The sequence below is a fragment of the Orbicella faveolata genome, unplaced genomic scaffold (genome assembly GCF_042242905.1).
Source record: "Orbicella faveolata isolate gen_17 unplaced genomic scaffold, um_ofav_v1 contig_15, whole genome shotgun sequence".
Classification (NCBI taxonomy): Eukaryota; Metazoa; Cnidaria; class Anthozoa; order Scleractinia; family Merulinidae; genus Orbicella; species Orbicella faveolata.
This window is the reverse complement of record NW_028301542.1, coordinates 2,350,964-2,374,651: the sequence shown is the minus strand read 5'-3', so window position 1 is coordinate 2,374,651 and position 23,688 is coordinate 2,350,964. Positions and strand designations below refer to the sequence as shown.

The 23,688-nt window shown below is 39.9% G+C and overlaps 1 protein-coding gene and 2 pseudogenes across 1 annotated transcript; all 3 read left to right on the top strand.

Moving 5' to 3' along the window:
* The first annotated feature begins 1,727 nt into the window (after positions 1-1,727).
* Positions 1,728-5,874, top strand: LOC149113110 (E3 ubiquitin-protein ligase TRIM45-like; annotated as a pseudogene).
* A 6,317-nt stretch (positions 5,875-12,191) lies between these two features.
* Positions 12,192-15,741, top strand: LOC149113109 (E3 ubiquitin-protein ligase TRIM45-like). Its single transcript, XM_089287894.1, has one exon. The coding sequence runs from the start codon at positions 12,788-12,790 to the stop codon at positions 14,648-14,650; it is 1,863 nt and encodes a 620-aa protein (XP_089144020.1). The 5' UTR covers positions 12,192-12,787; the 3' UTR covers positions 14,651-15,741.
* A 3,680-nt stretch (positions 15,742-19,421) lies between these two features.
* Positions 19,422-22,775, top strand: LOC149113108 (E3 ubiquitin-protein ligase TRIM45-like; annotated as a pseudogene).
* The last annotated feature ends 913 nt before the right edge of the window (positions 22,776-23,688 follow it).

Sequence of the window (23,688 nt, the reverse complement as noted above, 5' to 3'; positions counted from 1 at the left end):
CAAAGAACAGAATCGCTTGAACAGTGACGTACGACAGCCCTGCTTTAGTAAGGTATCGTTGGGACGCCCCTAGGTTTTGTGTACAGCGCAGTCGTTAGTAAGGCCTTCAAATGAAGGATTAATAAAGCTAACCGGATCGTTTGATGCGAGGCTGCTTAATTTTTCACGAAATAAGTTTACTTTCTTATTAAATATCCTAGGAGAATATTTGTCTCCTCCCTAGCAACAAGACAGAAAACACGGTTGAACGTATCTAGATAATTGCTAGAAGGAGGCATTGAGAACACTCCATTGAAAACATTTGTTTCTTTCTCAATCTTTAACTGAAAAGTTTTTTACTGTTAATCGGTTGACAGGTACACAAGATCCTTTTCAGACCAAAAAACGCTTTTCATTCCACCAATAGAATAATTACACGTCACATGTATGTAAGCATTAGGCACTGACGGCCAGAAAGCCCCGGTGCGGGGTGGCGGGGGGGGGGGGGGGGAGAGTTAGGGGAGTCCCATACAAAAATGTCGGGGATGCTCGTCGGAAAATTTGAATTAATGTCCTAGAGGAGGGGTGTGGCTATAGCTTTATTTTCAATCCCTACAAAATACCACTTAAAACGAAAATCACAGCGTTAAGGTCTTCAGCGTCTTCAAATGCATACTTAGACAGCTAAAACTAGTGGGGATTTTGTCCTGAGCACCCTATAAGTGAGACCACAATCATTGATTTACAGCAGCTTCTTAGCGAGACCACGAGCATCAATCCCCGACTACTTCATTTGGTCGCCTCCTCCCAAGTAGTGAGCTAAACTCCAGATTAAACAGTCCGGGAATAAGCAGTGGGCAGTCACTTTTCAAAAATTGACGGGCAAACCCCTCCTTCCCTCGCCCCCCTCTGACATTTTACTGTTGTAGTGCCTCTCGCCACACAGGAGTGTACCACCATGTTAGAAGAACCTAATGAAAGGTTACGAGGGAAGTAATCTGTGTTGGGCTAGCATCCAATCCGAGGGGAGCCGCAATGCTCTTGGCTGTTTTATACCACGCAAGCCAGGATAAGTTCCAGTAGTGTTGGTCAGTTTGGCTTAAGTGTGACATCACTCCATCGTTAACTAAAAATAGTTCACTATTTCAGTGAGGTCAGCTGTTACAAATCACAGTAGCTCTTAATTTAAACATGCCAGTGATTTTCACCGTTCAAAGAAAAATATCGATATCAAATTTCTCTTTACTGAGTCGCAATATTTCTTTAAATAATTTTGAGAGAATTTGGGTTTTAGTCAAACGTTTGCAACTGTGATGATTGGGTCTTGTATTCCCGTAACGTGTCTTCTTGCATTTGCCAAAAGATGGTAAGGAGAAATGAGGCTTTCATCACAGGCGCAGATGAAACGGAAAGATTATGGAGGAAGGATAAGATGCCATTGCCATATGAAACTCACAGACCATAATGACATAAGTAGTTTTGAACATAACAGACTGCCAAGAAGCATTTTTCCTCTCGTGAGAGATCGACGCGCGGCGTGCGAACCAGCTCACGAGGGACGCGTGACTCGCAGATAAACGCGAGTCTTCGCGAGTCCGTAGAGATTGTAAGTTCAAACCATTGCTTGGAGTTCTGCCTGACCAGCACACCCTAACAAAATGAGCTGTCCATCGTTTGCGTGTGAAAACGACAAATGAAGTCTATTCAGACAGAAAGGAATTGAACTACAGACACCAAAGCACTAATGTTTTGTTCTGCTCAATGTTTTAGTGACATCTGATCAAGGAGCCCCAAGGGTCACATTCTTTGGAATTAGTATGCGAGACAAAATGACAAGGGCTCTTAAAGCGACGTTCCATGATTGGTTTGAACAAGGGAAAAGATTAGCATAATAAACAATCACGATTCCAAGAAGAGCTAAAAAAAGAAAGTAACAAGACTTCATGGTTTCGAGTTGAGTTCCGCGAAAACCTTGCTTTACTTTCTTGTTTCTGAACACGACATGGATATCAAAACGTTGCTCCATAATCTCCGTGAAGAAGTGTCTTGTTCGGTGTGTTCCGACATATTTACCGATCCAAAACATCTGCCATGCTTACACAGTTTCTGTCTGCACTGCTTGAAACAATGGCATAGGACGAGTCATGGCTGTGACACCATGAGATGCCCAAATTGTCAAGCCGTTAGCAGAGTACCTGAAAGAGGCGATCTGAAAGATCTTCCAACCAGTTTTTATCTGAATGGCTTGATTGATGTGTTGGCAATAAAAGAGTGTAGAAGTAGTCAAGTAAGGTGTGGGAACTGCGAGAAGAAAAGCTCCGAGACTACTCACTGTTTCCAGTGTTGCATATTTCACTGCCAGGAGTGCGTCACTGCACACAACATCATGCGAAGCAATAAAGATCATCGTATTCTGGCGCTGAAAGACTTTGAAGACAAGGACTATGAGGATGTGCTAAAGCGACCTGTGTTCTGTACAAAGCAACGGCACGAGAAAGAAGAGCTAAAGTACTTTTGTAAGAACTGTGAAATGGCCGTTTGCCAATCTTGTGTTTTGATGGATCATCCTGGTCATGCTTTGGAGCACATAGACGACGAAGCTGAAAGACAAAAGAGTGAAATGAAATCAATGATTGAAACACAGAAGCGTAATTTACAAGCAAAGCTGACTGCTGTTAGTAAACTTGATGAAGACTACGCGAAGATCATACAAAGAGGCGAGGAGGTAAAGAGGGACGTTCAGAGGACTGTTGACAATTTAATTGCCAATGTTGAAGCGAAGAAGCAAACTATTTTTGCAGCGGTGGAAGACCAAACAGAGAAATCACTTGAAAGTCTAACAACCCAGGAGACCGAGATCGAGCATCAAATAGAGGTGATCAAATCATCGTTGGATAAAGCTGATAAAGTTTTGACACGAAGTGCAAACGCTGAAGTCGTTCAAGTGAAAAAGTCATTACAAACAATCTTTGGAGGAAGTTGATCAAACTACTAAGCCTAATGAGCGTAACCTGAAAGATCTTCCCACGTTGGATTTCGTGCCAAATTTAAACATGTTGAAGACTGTCAAAACCGAAGAAATTGGAACACTGAAAACACTGCAGCAAACTGAAGCTAGTCAATCTGTCGCTGTGGGCAAAGGACTCGAAGAAGGAACTGTTGGAGTTGAAGCACAGTTTGTTCTGACCACTAGAAACGCAGAGGGAGAGCAGTGTTACAATAAACATGACCGTGCAACGGTAGAGATTAGGGACGAAGAAGGACGAGAATGCGCGACGGAAGTGCGAATAAATGACAATAAGGATGGAAGCTACAAAATCTCCTATTCACCGAAAGATCAAGGCAAATACAAAGTGACAGTAAAGGTAAACGGCAAACACGTTCTTGATAGTCCTTTTTCTATTGAGGTGAAATCATTTCAGTTAAGACCTGCTTTTTCTTTTGGAAAACGAGGTTCGTCTGTTGGAATGGTTAATTATCCCTGGGGGGTGGCAGTGAATGCCAGGGACGAGATAGCTGTAACTAATTGGGGGAACCACAGAGTTCAAATCTTCAAGAGTGATGGAAAATACTTAAGATCTTTTGGTCGGGAAGGTAACAAAGCGGGCGAATTTAAGTATCCAGCGGGAATAACTTTTCATAGAAATGGAAATATTTTCGTAGCAGAGCAGGATAACCATAGGATCCAGATTTTCATTGGGGAGGGTAAGTACGCGGGTATGTTTGGTGGGAAAGGAAGCCGTGATAGTCAGTTCTCTAATCCTTGTGGTTTATCTGTAGACAGTGATGGAAATATCATTGTTGCTGATACAGGTAACAAATTAACTAAGATCTTTTCTCCTGATGGCAAGTTTCTAATGAAGGTAGATGGGCACGGCTCTTTTACTTTTCCTTTCCACTGTGTTTAGTGTGATAGATATCTCATAGTGTCAGACTACAGTACAGATTGTATGAAAGTTTACGACAGGAATGGAAACTTTCAGTACAAGTTTGGAAAGCAGGGTGGAGGGGACGGGGAGTTTAAGTATCCCTGTTGTTTTTCAGTGAACAAGTCAGGACACCTGATGGTCTGTGATTTAGGTAATGATAGAATACAAGTTTTTGAACTGAATGGAAATTTTGTTAGCAAGTGTGGAAGAAAGGGCAGTAATTTAGGAGAATTCAATTTCCCATCGTGTTTAGCAGTTCTCAGTAATGGCCGGATTGTTGTGTCTGACAAGAATAACCATCGCATCCAGATACTGGAGTGAACATTGTCCTTTACAAACAAAAAGAAAACCGGTTATTGTCGAGTTATTTTAACGGATTCAAAATTCATTTTAGTTTTCAGTTTGTTTAATTTGTGGAATTCTTTTCTGTGATCAGTAAAACGTTAGAGGTGCAGTATTCACGTAATTGCTGGTGATTTGGTTCTGTATCGATTGAACTGTTCAATAATTGTTTTGAGGGTAGGGGGAGGGTGGGTGAGTGGGTGACAAACACAAATTTGTGTCTCTTGCAGATGGATGGGATTAATAACTACATCTCTTGAGTTGTATTGTATGAATTATTTTGAAGGACAAAAAAACCTTTTAGTGGTTAATGGTTATATTAAATAATAGAGTGACTAAATAAGAAAGCAGTAAAACCCCTTTATGTATTAATTGTTGTAATAAAAACCTCTACTATAGGAGAAAAGGCTCTTTAGAGGATTTACGTTTTCTTAATTTAAAGGGGAGACGGGTGGGTTGGTGACAAAAACAAATTTGTGTCGCTTGCAGATGGATGGGATAAATAGCAACGTCTCTTAGATTGTATTGTATGAATTGTTGTATGTTTACTTTACCAGTGGTTATATCAAACAATAGACTTAGCCAATAGACTAGCAAAATAAGAAAGTAATAAAACCACTTTATAGATCAATTGTTGAAATAAGAACCTCCACTATAGGAGAAAAGGCTGTTTAGAGGATTTGCGTTTTCTTAATTTAAAGAACAAATGTTTTGTTTCTAAAATGATCACTATACTCTTTGACATTTAATTATCTTATGATGTTTTTATAGCAAGTTTGTTTTAGGGATTAGCAGGTTATTGACAGTCAGTTATGTACTGGAAAATATGTAGTACAATGAACATTGCTTCAATGGACTTACCAAGTTACTAATTGCCTTGACGTTTGTATTTTCCTTATACTCAATAGCAGTATTTGTTAGCTGCAGTGCTACAGTTAAACCCCACTTTACGAATGACCGCTTAATACGGACACCTTGAGCTTATGGAAATTGATTTTAGTTCCTAGCTCCAACATTTTCTGTTAGCTTGAGCAGCTTAAGACAGACACCTGGATTATAGCAACACTTAGTGTGCTCCTGACGGTGTTTGAGAAAACGGGGTTCGACTGTATCTGTAGGTTAAAATATAGGTTTTTAAACTTTGTATTTTTAGCTTTAGTTTATTGGAACTTTACTATTTGCCTTGAAGTTTGTATTTTCCTTATACTCAATAGCAGTATTTGTTAGCTACAGTGCTACAGTTAAACCTCGCTTTACGAATGACTTCTTAATACGGACACCTCGAGATTACGGAAAGTGATTTTAGTTCCTACCTCCAACACATTCTGTTAATTAAGACAGTCACCTGGATTATATCAACACTTAGTGTGGTCCTAATGGTGTGTGAGAAAACGGGGTTCGACTGTATCTGTAGGTTAATATATATATATTTTAAAGTTTGTATTTGTAGCTTTAGTTTATTGGAACTTTAAAGTTAGCTGCTTTAATGAAGAAACGTTTTGTAGAAAGAGGTGTTAGCAATGATGAACAAGTAGTGAACAGCTTTTCATATGAGATTATTGTTAAATCATCATTTACTCGATGTGAGAAACTGAAATAAAGTGTAAGTTAAGTGAAGTTGTAATATGCATCCAGTTTTAACTGTTTCGTGAGAAGCGAATTGTTTGGTTTACTTTTGAGAAAAGTTAGCCGGCCAAATGTGAGAACCTGTAACAACAGAACGAGAGCAATATTTCCTCTTTATAAAATAACTGAGATACTACGCGCGCTCTTATTGGTCGATAGGTGTGTTTAGATGAGAGTATGTAAACTGGGTTGTGACGTTTTACATTCGCGCTATTTTTGAGAATTATTTTATAAAGCAAAAGAACACTTTTTCCGTGTTTACATAGCCTCATCTAAACACTCGGGGATTGGGAGAATTCTCGAAAGTTATGCAAACCCGAGACGTAGTCGAGGGCTTGCATAACTGTCTCGAATTCTCCGAACCCTTCTCGTGTTAAGATGAGGCCATGTAAACACGGAAAAATTGTTCTGTATCTTAAGTACTGAGCAAACAATTATTTAAACAAAGTTGCTCTTTTACAACTTCGCTTATGAATCTTACAAACATGGTTTTTATTTCCGGCCCATGAACTCGAGTAATAACAGGAAGCGACGTACAAAAGCGAGAACACGCGCACGGGTCGCCACACGCCAGGAAACGAGAAGAGCGCTGCAAGCCGAAGGCAATTCAATTCCTTCCCCGAACACCCCTCACACTCGCCCCATATTATTCCTCAAACGCGTGCTATGCAGATAATGAAAACGGAGAAACTAACAACATGCATAAAATCTTAAAAGTTGTTGTCACTGACTTAAAAATCTTAAAATAGACGTTTCGGCTAAAATACTATAACCTTCTTTAGTGATGAAATGAATGTTAATGGCGTCTAAATGTAAATGAGATTTTTATAAGAATGTGAGGAACTCGCTAGGGATTAATTTAGCATTTTGTAAATGTCTGGAATATGCGCGTGGTCATTAATTGAGTTCGGTTCGCGAATGGAATGCCACGCTTCCAAGAACAATCTACGCGACCACAAGGGACAGCGGTCTATGACCTTGACATTATCAAAATCAAATTCGTGGTTGTTTTTCATACAGTGTTGCGCCAAAAGAGAGTTCTTGTCACATGTGAGGACGGCTCTTTTATGTTCTTTTGTTCTAGATCTCAGTGCTCTGGATGTTTGACCGATGTAAAGTTTTTCACAGTTTTTACAATTGATTTTATACACGACACCAGTTGACAGGTCTTGATCGAATTTATCCTTCGGTTTCTTCAGGATCGAACCAACCGTCTTGACGGGTTTATGAGCAACATTTACGTCGAATTGTCCTAAAGTTCTTGCAATTTTTTCAGAGATTCCTTGAAAATATGGCAAAGTAACAAAGCCTCTGTGGCTTTGAAGCTGATTATTTTGGGGCTGATTTGATGCTTTAGGTGGTTTGGTTCTTTGGCAGCTTTTTAACAAGATGCATGTTCATTGATGAACGGGTCCCTTATCAATGAGCATAACATGAACCTTGGTTTAATTTCTCCCGTTCTTCTGTTCAGTGGCCTTTCCGAGATGGAAAAGTGTATCGTTATAAGAATTGCAGACAAACAGCTTACTACTAGTAAGCTATAATTAACAGGCCACACGACAAGACACAGAAAGTATATTTGACGGCTAGTGGCTAAAAATAGTGAGATTTTTGTTTTGAACACCGTAAGCGAGACCAGAAGCATGGATTTACACCCCTTTGCGAGACGACAAGCATCCATCCCACGCAGATAGGGAGCTAAACTCCAGATTAAACAGTCCTGGAATAAGCAGTGGGCAGTGACTGTGTGGACAATTGATGGGAAAGCTCCCCCTCTGACATTTTAATGTTGTAGTGCCTCTCGTCACACAGAAGTGTACCACCATGCACCAAACTGTTGGGACAAACTAAGAAACCTGTGTTGGACTAGCAGCCCATCCGGGGGAGGCAGCAATTCCCTTGACTGCTTTATACCACGCAATTCAGGATAAGTTCTGCTGGGCACGCTTCGACCGAACGGACTGAATATTAACTTCAATTTCTTGTGACTGTGGGTCTAGCGCGTATTACACTTACGCGCACTAAAACAATGGTTTTCCCCTTTGTTTACTTTGTACTTCATGCGCGCGCTTTTCGTGCGTGCTTACGCGTACAGTTTTTTTGTATGGCGTGGCTAAATCCACCTACTGAAGAAGGGCTAAGCCCGAAACGTTTAGTTTCTCAGAACAAATTCGACAATTTTCAGAGCATTTCAGCTTTAAATACAACTCATATGAGTGTTTTGCTCATTCCTACTGAATTTAAGTTTTCGCGGTCCTGCTTGTTGATGTACTCCGCCCGTTGTATATTCGATGGCGAGGTGAATGTTGTTTGTTTCGTCTGGTGACTTGGCAGAATTTTGATTATTTTAAAACTGCTTAGATGGTCTGAAGAAGTAAATCTCGAGTATAATCCGCCACTTTTCTTTGTGCTAGAAGGGTTTTGGTCTTCGTGTAAAGATTGAAAGTCACACATGGAGTCTTCCACACAGTACACGCTCCATTGCTAGCCTTCGTTACGTCGTCTGCTGATAAACCAAGTTTTTGATGTAGAAATGACTCAAAACGTTCAACCGAGCCATTCCATTTAAACTGAATTTTAGCATTAACAAATACCGTAAATCCTCGAATTAGCACCCGGAGCGCTTATTTCAAATTAGGAGAAGACGGGGGGGGGGGGGGGCGCTTATTTAATTTTGATGTTCTTTCGTGACTTGGCGATATAAATCGAACAAAGTTAACTTTGTTTTGGAGCCAAGAAAACGGAATACAGTCGAACCACTCGTAACCAACTATCCAAAATGTCAAGCGTACGTGTCCTAGGTGGTCGGTTTCGGCAGAATGCCGCTTACGAGAGCTTAGACCATACTTGGTCAAAAGTTTGCCTCAGTAGCATATCTGGTAACTGTATAGACCACATGTTTTAAATGTTTTATTCATGTCATCAAAAACTCAATATCGAGAAAAAATCCTGTACTTCCCATTGAAAAAAAAAAGTCAGTCTCTTGTGCTACCTAGGAATTTGCGATAATGTCTTGTTACCAAATCTCCACTCTATTATCTGTCCAATGGTCGATTACGGGAGGCTAAAAAAGAAAAGAAAATTTCAAACTTTGAGCGTCAAAAGTTGTCGCGATCGCTTACGAGAGGTGGTCGCTTACAAGGGGTTCTAAATATAATGATTTGACTTCAAAACTTTTAGTATTTTAGAAAACTGGTCGCTTACGAGAGGCGGTCGCAACCGGAGATTCGAGTATATCTGATAAGTCACTTGATCATTTGATTCATGATTACTTTTCAGCTTCCTGTTAACTACAGAAGACACACTTCAAAGCAGTTACGTTTCCCTCCAAATAACATTTCTACAGATCTCTTGCACGCTACTCTTAGCTGGGTCGGCAAGGCGAGTGAGCCTTATTTTCATATTCTGCCGGAGGGTTTCTTTTTTTCCGGTTGCGTTAAATTCATAATTGGAGAACTAAACTCTCAAATGGGTCAAATGGAAATTGCCAATTGGTAAGATGAACTGGCGTAGTTCTTGAAGCGTTTTATGTTCCTCTCTTTTTGGCTGGGTGAGGTGCTCTGCTAGGTTTTCCTTTAGCTAGTAATGTTTCAATGCTTTTCGTCATCACTATACTCTTCCATTAGACGTAAACGCTAAAAAGAGCCACATATGGGAAAGGCTATATGATGTATACAGCAAGCGAGCAAAAAGCGTGTGTTGCTTGGATTTTCAACTGAAACACAGAATAACAAAACGCGAGCGAGAACGTTTTTCTCCGGCTTCATGTCGAAGCGTTTGCTTTAGACTAAGGTATTTATGATCTGAATTCTTCTTGAATTCAAATTTTGAGTTGGATCGCCGTTTTTCCGCAATATTTTCCATTTTATGTTGTACTTTTTTGGTCTGCGTATAGACAATACATAACTTCACGGCCTCTCGGAGCACAATGTACTCCAGTCTCTCCAACCCTCTGTGGTCTTGCAGTTGTTAATTTCTCTCCCTTCGACCAATAGCACGTGTTATTATTTCTACCGATAAATTAGGGGTTGACATCGTGTTTCCTTTGACTGGTTCTTCTAGCCAGGGAGGGGAGGTTGTTATGCCGAAACTGAGTTTGATGTGCTGGGAGCTGTTTGTCGCAATGTCCTTGGTTTCTAAGCACTCAAGTAAGCAGGTAACCAAATTACAGGTCATGTTATACAAAAACTACAAAACTCAAAACCACTTCCATCTCTCGACAGCTACTCGAATTCACTGTGGAAGATAAACTTAAGCGTAGCAGGTTAAGAACAATGAGAAATAACACAATACAGTGTATAAATGTTAGCTTGCTGATAATTGGTCCTGTATATTGTATTGTTAAAGCGACGTGTGTTCTGGTCTTCTTTTGTCATGTATAAGAACCTTCGTCTTCTAAAAAGTTATCGATTTCTGTCAAGGCTGAATTGCTGATTTAAGAATGAGTATCGTTTCATCTGATCAGTACCGTACGAGGAGCCGTGTCTGTTTCGGTTTCTCTGTCTTGTCTTCAGTGTTTCAATCAGACATTTCCCTTGTTTTCCTGCCAAAGAATAGAATCGCTTGAACAGTGACGTATGACGGTGCTAGTGCCCGTGCTTTAGTAAGGTATTCTTGGGACGCCCCTAAGTTGTGTGTATGAGATAAAGCGCTTTCGTTTGCAACGCCTTCGAATGAAGGATTAATAAAGCTAACCAGATCGTTTGATGCGAGGCTGCTTAATTTTACGTGACATGAGTTTACGTTCTTACTAATTGTCATGGAAGAGTATCTGTCTTCTCCTTATAGCAACAAGACAGAAAAAAGGTTGAACGTATCTAGATAATTGCTAGTAGGACGCAACGAAGAAACACTACATTGAAAACATTTGTGCCTTCCTCGATCTTTAATTAAAAATTCTTCACTGCTGATAAGTTGACCGGTACACAAGATCCTTGTCAGACCAAAAATCGCTTTTCTTTCCATCAATAGAATAACTACACGTCTCATGTATATAAGCATGAGGCACTGACGGCCAGAAAGCCCCGGTGCGGGGTGGGGGTAAGGGAGGGGGGGTGTTACGGGAGTCCCATACAAAAATGTCGGGGATGCTCGTCGAAAAATTTGAATAAAAGTTCTAGAGGAGAGCAATCTGGGTGTAACTCTAACTTTGTTTTCAATCCCGACAAAATACCAATTAAAACGAAAATCACAGCGTTAACGTCTTCAGGGTCTTCAAATGCACACTTAGACAGCTAAAACTAATGGGGCTTTTGTCCTGAACACCCTATAAGTGAGAACAGAATCATTGATTTACACCAGCTTCTTAGCGAGACCACGAGCATCAGTCCCCGACTATTTCATTTGGTCGCCTCCTCCCAAGTAGTGAGCTAAACTCCAGATTAAACAGTCCGGGAATAAGCAGTGGGCAGTCACTTTTCAAAAATTGACGGGCAAACCCCTCCTTCCCTCGCCCCCCTCTGACATTTTACTGTTGTAGTGCCTCTCGCCACACAGGAGTGTACCACCATGTTAGAAGAACCTAATGAAAGGTTACGAGGGAAGTAATCTGTGTTGGGCTAGCATCCAATCCGAGGGGAGCCGCAATGCTCTTGGCTGTTTTATACCACGCAAGCCAGGATAAGTTCCAGTTGTGTTGGCCAGTTTGGCTTAAGTGTGACATCACTCCATCGTTAACTAAAAATAGTTCACTATTTCAGTGAGGTCAGCTGTTACAAATCACAGTAGCTCTTAATTTAAACATGCCAGTGATTTTCACCGTTCAAAGAAAAATATCGATATCAAATTTCTCTTTACTGAGTGGCAATATTTTGAGAGAATTTGGGTTTTAGTCAAACGTTTGCAACTGTGATGATTGGGTCTTGTATTCCCGTAACGTGTCTTCTTGCATTTGCCATAAGATGGTAAGGAGAAATGAGGCTTTCATTACAGGCGCAGATGAAACGGAAAGATTATGGAGGAAGGATAAGATGCCATTGCCACATGAAAATTACAGTCCATAACGACATAAGTAGTTTTGATTATAACAGACTGCCAAGAAGCATTTTTCCTCTCGTGAGAGATCGACAAGTGGCGCGCGAGCTAGCTCACGAGGGACGTGTGGCTGGCAGATAATCACGAGTCTTCGCGAGTCCGTAGAGATTGTAAGTTCAAACCATTGCTTGGAGTTCTGCCTGACCAACACACCCTAAAAAAATGAGCTGTCCATCGTTTGCGCGTGAAAACAACAAATGAAGTCTATTCAGACAGAAAGGAATTGAACTACAGACACCAAAGCACTAATGTTTTGTTCTGCTCAATGTTTTAGTGACATCTGATCAAGGAGCCCCAAGGGTCACATTCTTTGGAATTAGTATGCGAGACAAAATGACAAGGGCTCTTAAAGCGACGTTCCATGATTGGTTTGAACAAGGGAAAAGATTAGCATAATAAACAATCACGATTCCAAGAAGAGCTAAAAAAAGAAAGTAACAAGACTTCATGGTTTCGAGTTGAGTTCCGCGAAAACCTTTGTTTCTGAACACGACATGGATATGAAAACGTTGCTCCATAATCTCTGTGAAGAAGTGTCTTGCTCGGTGTGTTCCGACATATTTACCGATCCAAAACATCTGCCATGCTTACACAGTTTCTGTCTGCATTGCTTGAAACAATGGCATAGGACGAGCAATGGCCGCGACACCATCAGATGCCCAAATTGTCAAGCCGTTAGCAGAGTACCTGAAAGTGGCGATCTGAAAGATCTTCCAACCAGTTTTTTTCTGAATGGCTTGATTGATGTAGTGGCAATCAAAGAGTGCAGAAGTAGTCAAGTAAGATGTGGAAACTGCGAGAAGAAAAGCTCTGAGACTTCTTACTGTTTCTAGTGTTGCATATTTTATTGTGAGGAGTGCGTAACAGGCCACAACATCATGCGAAACAATAAAGATCACCGTGTTCTGGCGCTGAAAGACTTTCAAGAGAAGGACTATGAGGATGTGCTCAAGCGACCTGTGTTCTGTGCAAAGCAACGGCACGAGAACGAAGAGCTGAAGTTCTTTTGTAAGAACTGTGAAATGACCGTTTGCCAATTTTGTGTTTTGATGGATCATCCTGGTCATGCTTTGGAGCACATAGAAGACGAAGCTGAAAGACAAAAGATTGAAATGAAATCAATGATTGAAACACAGAAGCGTAATTTACAAGCAAAGCTGATTGCTGTTAGTAAACTGAATGAAAACTACGCGAAGATTATACAACGAGGCGAAGAGGTGAAGAGAGACGTTCAGAGGACTGTTGACAATTTAATTGCTAATATTGAAGCGAAGAAGCAAACTATTTTTGCAGCGGTGGAGGACCAAACAGAGAAATCACTGGAAAGTCTAACAACGCAAAAGACCGAGATCGAGCATCAAATAGAGGTGATCAAATCAACGTTGGATAAAGCTGATAAAGTTTTGACACGAAGTGCAAACGCTGAAGTCGTTCAAGTGAAAAAGTCATTACAAACAATATTGGAAGGAGTTGATCAAACTACTAAGCCAACTGAGCGTGACCTGAAAGATCTTCCGACGTTGGATTTCGTGCCAAATCAAAAGATGTTGAAAACTGTCAACACCGAAGAAATCGGAACACTGAAAACACTGCAGCAAACTGAAGCTAGTCAATCTATCGCTGTGGGCAAAGGACTCGAAGAAGGAACTGTTGGAGTTGACGCACAGTTTGTTCTGACCACTAAAAACACAGAGGGAGAGCAGTGTTACAATAAACATGACCGTGTATCGGTAGAGATCAGGGACGAACAAGGACGAGAATGCGCGACGGAAGTGCGAATAAATGACAATAAGGATGGAAGCTACAAAATCAGCTATTCACCCAAAGATCAAGGCAAATACAAAGTGACAGTAAAGGTAAACGGCAAACACATTCTTGATAGTCCTTTTTCTATTGATGTGAAATCATTTCAGTTAAGACCTGCTTTTTCTTTTGGAAAACGAGGTTCGTCTGTTGGAATGGTTAATTATCCCTGGGGGGTGGCAGTGAATGCCAGGGACGAGATAGCTGTAACTAATTGGGGGAACCACAGAGTTCAAATCTTCAAGAGTGATGGAAAATACTTAAGATCTTTTGGTCGGGAAGGTAACAAAGCGGGCGAATTTAAGTATCCAGCAGGAATAACTTTTCATAGAAATGGAAATATTTTCGTAGCAGAGCAGGATAACCATAGGATCCAGATTTTCAGTGGGGAGGGTGAGTACGTGGGTATGTTTGGTGGGGAAGGAAGCCTTGATAGTCAGCTCTCTAATCCTTGTGGTTTATCTGTAGACAGTGATGGAAATATCGTTGTTGCTGATGCAGGTAACGAACTGATTAAGATCTTTTCTCCTGATGGCAAGTTTCTAATGAAGATAGGTGGGCAGGGTTCTTTTACTTTTCCTTTCCACTGTGTTCAATGTGATAGATATCTCATAGTGTCAGACTGCAGTGAACACTGTATAAAGGTTTTTAATTGTAATGGAGACTTTCAGTACAAGTTTGGAAAGGAGGGTGGAGGGGACGGGGAGTTTAATTATCCCTGTTGTTTGTCAGTAAACAAGTCAGGTCACCTGATGGTCTGTGATTCAGATAATAATAGAATACAAGTATTTGAACTCAGTGGAAAGTTTGTTGGCAAGTTTGGAAGAAGGGGCAGTAATTTAGGAGAATTCAATTCTCCATCGTCTCTAGCAGTTCTCAGTAATGGCCGAATTGTTGTGAGTGATGAGAATAACAATCGCATCCAGATACTGGAGTGAGCACTGTACTTTATAAAAAAAAGAGAAACTCTAGGACATTAATTCAAAATTCAAAATTCAAAATTTATTTTAGTTTGCAGTTTGTTTAATATGTGGAATTATTTTCTGTGATAAAACGTTAGAAATGCAGTGTCCACCCAATTGCTTGTGGTGTGGCTCTGTATCGGTTGAACTGTTCTATAATTGTTTTGGGGTTAGGTGGGACAGGTGGGTGGGTGACAAAAACAAATTTGTGTGGCTTGCAGTTGGATGGGAATAATACGTACATCTCTTAAGTTGTATTGTATGAATTATTTTGAAGGACAAGAAAAAACGTTTTTTTTTTGTTTACTTTACCAGTGGTTATATTATATAATAGAGTGACTAGCAAAATAAGAAAGTTATAAAACCACTTTATGGATTAATTGTTGTAATAAGAACCTCCACTATAGGAGAAAAGGCTGTTTAGGGGATTTGCCTTTTCTTAATTTAAAGAAGAAACATTTTGTTTCTCAAATTATTACTATACTCTTTGACATTTAATTGTCGTTATGATGTTTTTATAGCAAGTTTGTTTTAGGGATTAGCAGGTTATTGACAGTCAGGTATGTACTGGAAAATATGTAGTACAAAGAACATTGCTTCAATGAACTTACCAAGTTACTAATTGCCTTGAAGTTTGTATTTTCCTTATACTCAATAGCAGTATTTGTTAGCTGCAGTGCTACAGTTAAACCCCACTTTACGAATGACCGCTTAATACGGACACCTTGAGCCTTATGGAAATTGATTTTAGTTCCCAGCTCCAACATTTTCTGTTAGCTTGACCAGCTTAAGACAGACACCTGGATTATAGCAACACTTAGTGTGCTTCTGACGGTGTTTGAGAAAACGGGGTTCGACTGTATCTGTAGGTTAAAATATATGTTTTTAAACTTTGTATTTTTAGCTTTAGTTTATTGGAACTTTAAAGTTAACTGCTTTAATGATGAAAGGTTTTGTAGAAAGAGCTGTTTGCAGTGATTAAGAGCAGTAAATAGCTTGATATGAAATAATTGTAAAATCGTCATTTTCTTTGATAATGTAAATAAACAAAGTGTGAGTTCAAGAAAGTTGCTCTTTGCTTTGAGTTTACTTTTTAGTTTCTTATGTGAAAAAAGAAATTGCTAGAGATCGTAAAGAGAGGTTCATAAATTCTCCAGTACAATGGGCCGAATAAGCTTGTTTAATAAGGTTTTATCGTATTTAACTCTGTTCTTTTGTGACTACGTTATAAATTGAAAAAACTTGAGTTTGTTTTGGAGCCATGAAAACGAAATACATGATAAGTTACGTGGTTATTTGATACATGATTAAGTTTCAGCTTCCTGTTAACACGAGCCCAGGTCGAACCATATCTTTATCTCTTTGTTGCGTTCAGATACAGAAGATACACTTGAAAGGGGTTACGTTAACTTTTCCCTCCCTACAGAGCTCTTGCACACTACTCTTAGCTAGCGGGTCGGCTAGGCGACTAAGCGAGCACTATTTTCATATTCTGCAGGGTTTCTTTTTTCCTGGTAGCGCTAAATTCATACGTATAGAACTGAGCTCACAAAAGTGGCAATAGGTTAGATAAACAAGCGCCGTTCTTAAAGCGTTTTATGTTTCTTTCTCTGTAGCTGGGTATTGTGCTTCGCCAAGTTTTCTTTTTGGAAGCAATGCTACAATACAATATTGTGCCGGAATACAACGTCCGTAGATACTTTTTAGATAAAAGTTAGTTAATAGTTTTTAATATTCCATTGTATTAATTTTATTCATTAGAGTTTTTATTTTTTATTTTTTATTTTTTTTTTTTTGCTATTTCATTGTATTATTTTTATTTAGATTGTTTTATTTTTTACTTTTTTTTTTATATTCCATTGTATTATTTTTATTTAGATTTTTACAGTTGGTGTGATATCTCACGGTTTTTACCGACTTACTTAACTAAGTATAGATGTAGATGTAACATGCGTTCTCCAGCTTTCGGCTTGTCTGTTCTCTCTTCAGTGTTTCGATCAGAATGTACACAGTTAAACATTGCCCTTGTTTTCCCGCCGAAGAATAGAATCGCACGACAGCCCTGCTTTAGTAAGGTATTGTTGGGACCCCCCTAAATTTTGTGTACAGCGCACTCGTTAGTAAGGGCTTCAAATGAAGGATTAATAAAGCTAACCGGGTCGTTAGATGCGAGGCTGCTTAATTTTTCACGAAATAAGTTTACTTTCTTACTAAATATCCTGGGAGAGTGTTTGTCTTCTCCTCATAGCAACTAGACAGAAAGAAAACGGTTGAACGTATCTAGATAATTGCTAGAAGGGGGCATCGAGAAACACTCCATTGAAAACATTTGTTTCTTTCCAGGAGCCATAATCGGGGACGGAGACCGTAAGCGCGCGCCATTTCAAGTATTGAGGTTGTCCCCATGATATGGGACAATAATTCTATTTTTAGAACAAATTGCGCCATCACCTGCGGTACACGCGCGTACATGCTGCGAGGATTTTTGCGGATGTCGCGTGGGGAAAATGGCGTCCGAAATTCCCGAAATATTTCATGTTTTTGCCCCGCAACTCAACGCGTTTACATCTGTTGGAATTTTGCTTAAGTATTTTCGTCGTAAGCTGCTCCAGTTTGAGTGAAGTAAGACAGTGTCGAATTTAGGTATGTTCCGCTGTAAGCATATATATATCGCTGACCAAGTTGTGTTCCGACTGATGCTTCTTTTACATGAGCTGTACATTACTCCACTTTAAATTTCACATATGTTGAAGAGTAACAGCTTTTCCATTACACAGCAAAAAACTAGCTGGATATATTTAGATATAGCAGAGCTTCAGGACTTCATAGTTTCATAGCTCCTCTTGCCACACGCTTGCGAGGAATTTGTCAGTCTATCGCGACCGAAAAGTAAAACAAAATAATTGCTAGTTTGAGTTTCGCTTGAATTGTAAGCAACGCTTGATGTTTCATCGAGGCTTAATAACTGTACGTCCGTAGATACTGCTCAGTTTTATTCGTGTAAAAATCCAGTAAATTCTCTGTTGTCGATGAATGAGAGCGCCCGCCGATGCATGTTTTGTACAGTCAGTAAACATGACAAATTGTACTTCCGCCGCACTTTCGTGTGAAAGCGTACATCGAACTCAAACGATAGCTCTATAGTTTTTAAATACGTTTAAGATTGATAAATGTTTGAGAACATATTAAAAGCTAAGCTGAAAATATGTGTATAAAGCAGAAATAATCAGCAAAGTTACGATGACGCTTTCTTTAATCAACTTGGAATAACGATTTCGATTTTGTTGATCGAGTTATCAAAACTCCTTGTCTATTTTCATTTTCGCAGTGTAAAACTTCACTATGCTTATGTTGAAGAAACACACATGATGTTTTCTAGCCTTTTTTGCATTCGTGAAATTTGTTGCAGCATCTCAGCACAAAAGATAACGAAAGAAATCTTTGTCAAGATTTGTTGACAATTGAAAACAGGGACTCGGACTTGAAAGTGCACGAGCTGCACTATGCAAATGAGCTAATTGTACGCGTCAGACTTTCCTTTCAAAAACCATTGCAAACTCACCAAACAAGCAGAGACAATAAGAAACCATCAAAACGGGTTTTGGTTATGATTAAACATTGTCTGAGAAACTCACAAATTAACTCGATACCAGAGCAGATAGTTTTCTTGCTATATTCTTAAGCATACGCGTAAGCTTACAACTAGCGTGAGCAGATCTTATTATTCATTCCCAGCGCGAGATTGAAGTCTTGTTTTCGACCCTGAAAAACCCCCCTTTTCCGTTAGCTCAGAGCATAAAACTACATATAAGCTCCCTGGTTCGTATTCCCTGCCTTATTCCCTGCCATCGCTGTGAAAAATACGCAAGAGAATCTCTCAACTCTCACCATTTGATCACGCAACGTGACAACATCCACGCGAGAGCCCCTGACATGTGCGTGCATCCGCGCGGATATATGACGTCGCCCCCTCTGACATTTTACTGTTGTAGTGCCTCTCGCCACACAGGAGTGTACCATCATGTTAGAAGGACCTAATAAAAGGTTAAGAGGGAAGTAATCTGTGTTGGAGTAGCATCCAATCCGAGGGGAGCCACAATGCTCTTGGCTGTTTTATACCACGCAAGCCAGGATAATTTCCAGCAGTGTTGGTCAGTTTGGCTAAAGTGTGAGCAGTGAGGTCAGCTGTTACAAATCACAGCAGCTCTTAGTTCAAACTTGCCAGTGATTTTCACCGTCTAAAGAAAAAGATCCATATCAAATTTCTCCTTACTTAGTCACAATATTTTTGTAAATAATTTTGAGAGAATTTGGGTTTTAGTCAAACGTTTTCAACTATGATGGTTGCGTCTTGCATTTTCATAACGTGTCTTCTTACATTTGCCATAAGATGGTAAGGAGAAATGAGGCTTTCATCACAGGAGCAGGTGAAAGAGAAAGATTTTAGAGGATGGATAAGATGCCATTGCCATATGAAAATTACAGTCCACCACGTTGCTCGCAGATAATCGCGAGTCTTCGCGAGTCCGTAGAGATTGTAAGTTCAGACCATTGCTTGGAGTTTTGCCTGACCAACGCACCCCAACAAAATGAGCTGTCCATCTTTTGCGCGAGAACAAAGCAAATGAAGTCAACTCAGACAGAAAGGAATCGAAATACAGACTCCAAAACAGTAATGTTTTAGTGACATCTGATCAACGAGCCCTAATGGTCACATTAAGAATCAGTATCCAAAACAAAATGACAAAGGCTCTTAAAGCAACGTTCAATGATTGGTTTCAACAAGGGAAAAGATTAGCATAATTCGGTTTCAAGAAAGGAAACGATTAGCATAATAAACAGCCACGATTCAGAGAAGAGTGAAAAGAAAGTCACAAGACTTCATTGTTTCGAGTTGAGTTCCGTCGAAACCTTGCTTTACTCGCTTGTTTCTGAACACGACATGGATATCAAAACGTTGCTCCATAATCTCCGCGAAGAAGTGTCTTGCTCGGTGTGTTCCGACATATTTACCGATCCAAAACATCTGCCATGCTTACACAGTTTCTGTCTGCACTGCTTGAAACAATGGCCTAGGACGAGCCATGGCTGCGACACCATCAGATGCCCAAATTGTCAAGCCGTTAGCAGAGTACCTGAAAGTGGCGATCTGAAAGATCTTCCAACCAGTTTTTATCTCAATGGCTTGATTGATGTGTGGCAATAAGAGAGTGCAGAAGTAGTCAAGTAAGATGTGGGAACTGCGAGAAGAAAAGCTCTGAGACTTCTTATTGTTTCCAGTGTTGCATATTTCACTGTCAAGAGCGCGTCACTGCACACAACATCATGCGAAGCAATAAAGATCACCGTGTTCTGGCGCTGAAAGACTTTCAAGAGAAGGACTATGAGGATGTGCTCAAGCGACCTGTGTTCTGTACAAAGCAACGGCACGAGAAAGAAGAGTTAAAGTACTTTTGTAAGAACTGTGAAGCGGCCGTTTGCCAATCTTGTGTTTTGATGGATCATCCTGGTCATTCTTTGGAGCCATAGAAGACGAAGCTGAAAGACAAAAGATTGAAATGAAATCAATGATTGAAACACAGAAGCGTAATTTACAAGCAAAGCTGACTGCTGTTAGTAAACTTGATGAAGACTACGCGAAGATCATACAACGAGGCGAAGAGGTGAAGAGAGACGTTCAGAGGACTGTTGACAATTTAATTGCTAATATTGAAGCGAAGAAGCAAACTATTTTTGCAGCGGTGGAAGACCAAAAAGAGAAATCACTCAAAAGTCTAACAACGCAAAAGACTGAGATCGAGCATCAAATAGAGATGATCAAATCATCGTTGGATAAAGCTGATAAAGTTTTGACTCGAAGTGCAAACGCTGAAGTCGTTCAAGTGAAAAAGTCATTACAAACAATCTTGGAGGGAGTTGATCAAACTACTAAGCCAAGTGAACGTGACCTGAAAGATCTTCCCGCGTTGGTTTTCGTGCCAAATCAAAAGATGTTGAAAACTGTCAACACCGAAGAAATCGGAACACTGAAAATACTGCAGCAAACTGAAGCTAGTCAATCTGTCGCTGAGGGCAAAGGACTCCAAGAAGGAACTGTTGGAGTTGAAGCACAGTTTGTTCTGGCCACAAGAAACGTAGAGGGAGAGCAGTGTTACAATAAACATGACCGTGTATCGGCAGAGATCAGGGATGAACAAGAACGAGAATGCGCGACGGAAGTGCGAATAAATGACAATAACGATGGAAGCTACAAAATCTGCTATTCACCGAAAGATCAAGGCAAATACAAAGTGACAGTAAAGGTAAACGGCAAACAGGTTTTTAATAGTCCTTTTTCTATTGATGTGAAATTATTTCAGGCCAGACCTGTTTTTTCTTTTGGAAAACAAGGTTCCTCTGTTGGAATGTTTAACCATCCCAGGGGGGTGGCAGTGAATGCCAGGGACGAGATAGTTTTAACTGATTGCTGGAACCACAGAGTTCAAATCTTCACGAGTGATGGAAAGTACTTAAGATCTTTTGGTCGGGAAGGTAACAAAGCGGGCGAATTTAAGTATCCAACTGGAATAACTTGTCATACAAACAGAACTATTTTCGTAGCAGACAACATGTACAATAACTATAGGATCAAGATTTTCAGTGGGGAGGGTGAGTACGTGGGTATGTTTGGTATGGAAGGAAGCCTTGACAATCAGCTCTCTAATTTTTCTGGTTTATCTGTAGACAGTGATGGTAATATCATTGTTGCTGATGCAGGAAACAAATTGATTAAGATCTTTTCTCCTGATGGCAAGTTTTTAATGAAGATGGGTGGGCAGGGTTCTTTTATTTATCCTATCCACTGTGTTCAGTGTGACAGATATCTCATAGTGTCAGACTGTTTTGAACACTGTCTGAAAGTTTGCGACAGGAATGGAAACTTTCAGTACAAGTTTGGAAAGCAGGGTGGGGGAACGGGGAGTTTTTTTTTATCCCCATTGCTTGTCAGTGAGCAAGTGAGGACATCTGATGGTCTGTGATTCAGGTAATAATAGAACACAATTGTTTGAACTTAATGGAAAGTTTGTTGGCAAGTTTGGAACAAAGGGCTGTAATTCAGGAGAATTCAATTATCCACGGTCTGTAGCAAATCTCAGTAATGGCCGAATTGTTCTTTGTGACGAGTATAACCATCGCATCCAAATATTGGAGTGAACATTGTCATTTACAAACAAAACGAAAACCGGTAATTATCGGGTTATTTTTCAGGGATTCAAAATCCATTTTAGTTTTCAGTTAGTTGAATTTGTGGAATTCTTTTCTGTGGTAAAACGTTAGAGATGCAGTATTCACGTAATTGCTGGTGGTTTGGTTCTGTATCGGTTGAACTGTTCAATAATTGTTCTGGGAGTAGGGGGGACGGGTGGGTGGGTGGGTGACAAAAACAAATTTGTGTCTCTGGCATGTGGATGGGATAAATAGCCACATCTCTTGAGTTGTATTGTATGAATTATTTTGAAGGAAAAAAAAACATTTGTTTGTTTGCTGCACCAGTGGTTATATTGATTAATAGAGCGGTGACTAGCAATACTAAATAAGAAAGTAATAAAACCACTTAATGGATTAATTGCTGAAATAAGAACCTCAACTATAGAAGAAAAGGCTGTTTAGAGGATTTACGTTTTCTTAATTTAGAGAAGAAACGTATTGTTTCTAAAATGATTACTATACTCTTTGACATTTCATTATCTTTATGATGTTTTCATAGCAAGTTTGTTTTAGGGATTAGCAGGTTATTGACAGTCAGTTATGTACTGGAAAATATGTAGTACAATGAACATTGCTTCAATGAACTTACTTGACCAGCTTAAGATTATATCAACACTGGTGTCTGAGAAAACGGGGTTCGACTGTATCTGTAGGTTAATATATATGTTTTTAAAGTTTGTATTTCAAGCTTTATTTTATTGGACCTTTAAAGTTAGCTACTTTAATGATGAAACGTTTTGTAGAAAGAGCTGTTAGCAATGATGACTAGTAGTGAATAGCTTTTGATATGAAATAATTGTAAAATCTTCATTTACTTTGATAATGCAAATAAACAAAGTGTGAGTTAAGCAAAGTTGCTTTTTTCTTTGAGTTTACTTTTGAGTTTCTTACGTGAAAAAAAAAAAGAAAAAATGTTAGAGATCGAAAAGAGAGGTTCATAAATTCAGAATAAAAAGGTTGAGATTATTATTTGCCCAGTACGGGCCGAATAAGCTTGCTTAATAAGGTTTTATCCGTATCCAAGTCTGTTCTTTTGTGACTTGGCGTTATAAATCGAACAAAGCCGTGTCTTGAAAGTTCCAAGTTAAATTTGTGACAGTTTATCCTATTTTTAAGTTGCGTGATTCAGGGAATCTAAGAATAGAAATCGGAAGCACGAGCCTGACAGTCTCAATTATTGCAGTTGATGATTACCAGTTAATTAGTACCAGATGGTAAACGTGTTTCATCTTATCAACAAAACAAGCTTGCGAGTCAGGTAATATTCCGTCATCAATCAAACTGTTTTCTTTTTTAGGGGGGGGGGGAGGGGGGGTCAAAGGCTGGTAAAAGGTCCCGGTGAGAGCTACTGTTGCCACTAGGTAGCTCTTGTAAGTGCCGAGAAATGCCTACCGTCTCAAAAAGGCTCTGCCAGCAAGTCATATGTCACACCTCCACGTTTGGTGACCCTGGTAATACGATGTAGCTGAGTGACAATGGCGAAAGGCGAGCTTCCAGCGCCTTTAAATATCTGGTACCCGTGGCTAGGGGAAGGACACCCCGACAGAAAATCCCTGGTCCTCCAGGTTGGGGGTTGGGCATGGGGCCAATCAACCCATCCCGTAAAAGCAAGGTGATTACGGAAACCGGAAATTGATGTCAAGGCCACTCTTTTGAGTGTACCGATAACCACCAAGGAGCGAGATCAGCGGCCTGCTATCTTACGGGAGACGACTCCGTCATCCTGATGGACAGCAGTATGAAGAATGCAGGTGAAAGCCGAAAGG

Bases quoted from the DNA above. Each gene is read 5' to 3' on its own strand.
- LOC149113109 (XM_089287894.1), top strand. From the start codon at position 12,788: ATGCGAAACAATAAAGATCACCGTGTTCTGGCGCTGAAAGACTTTCAA.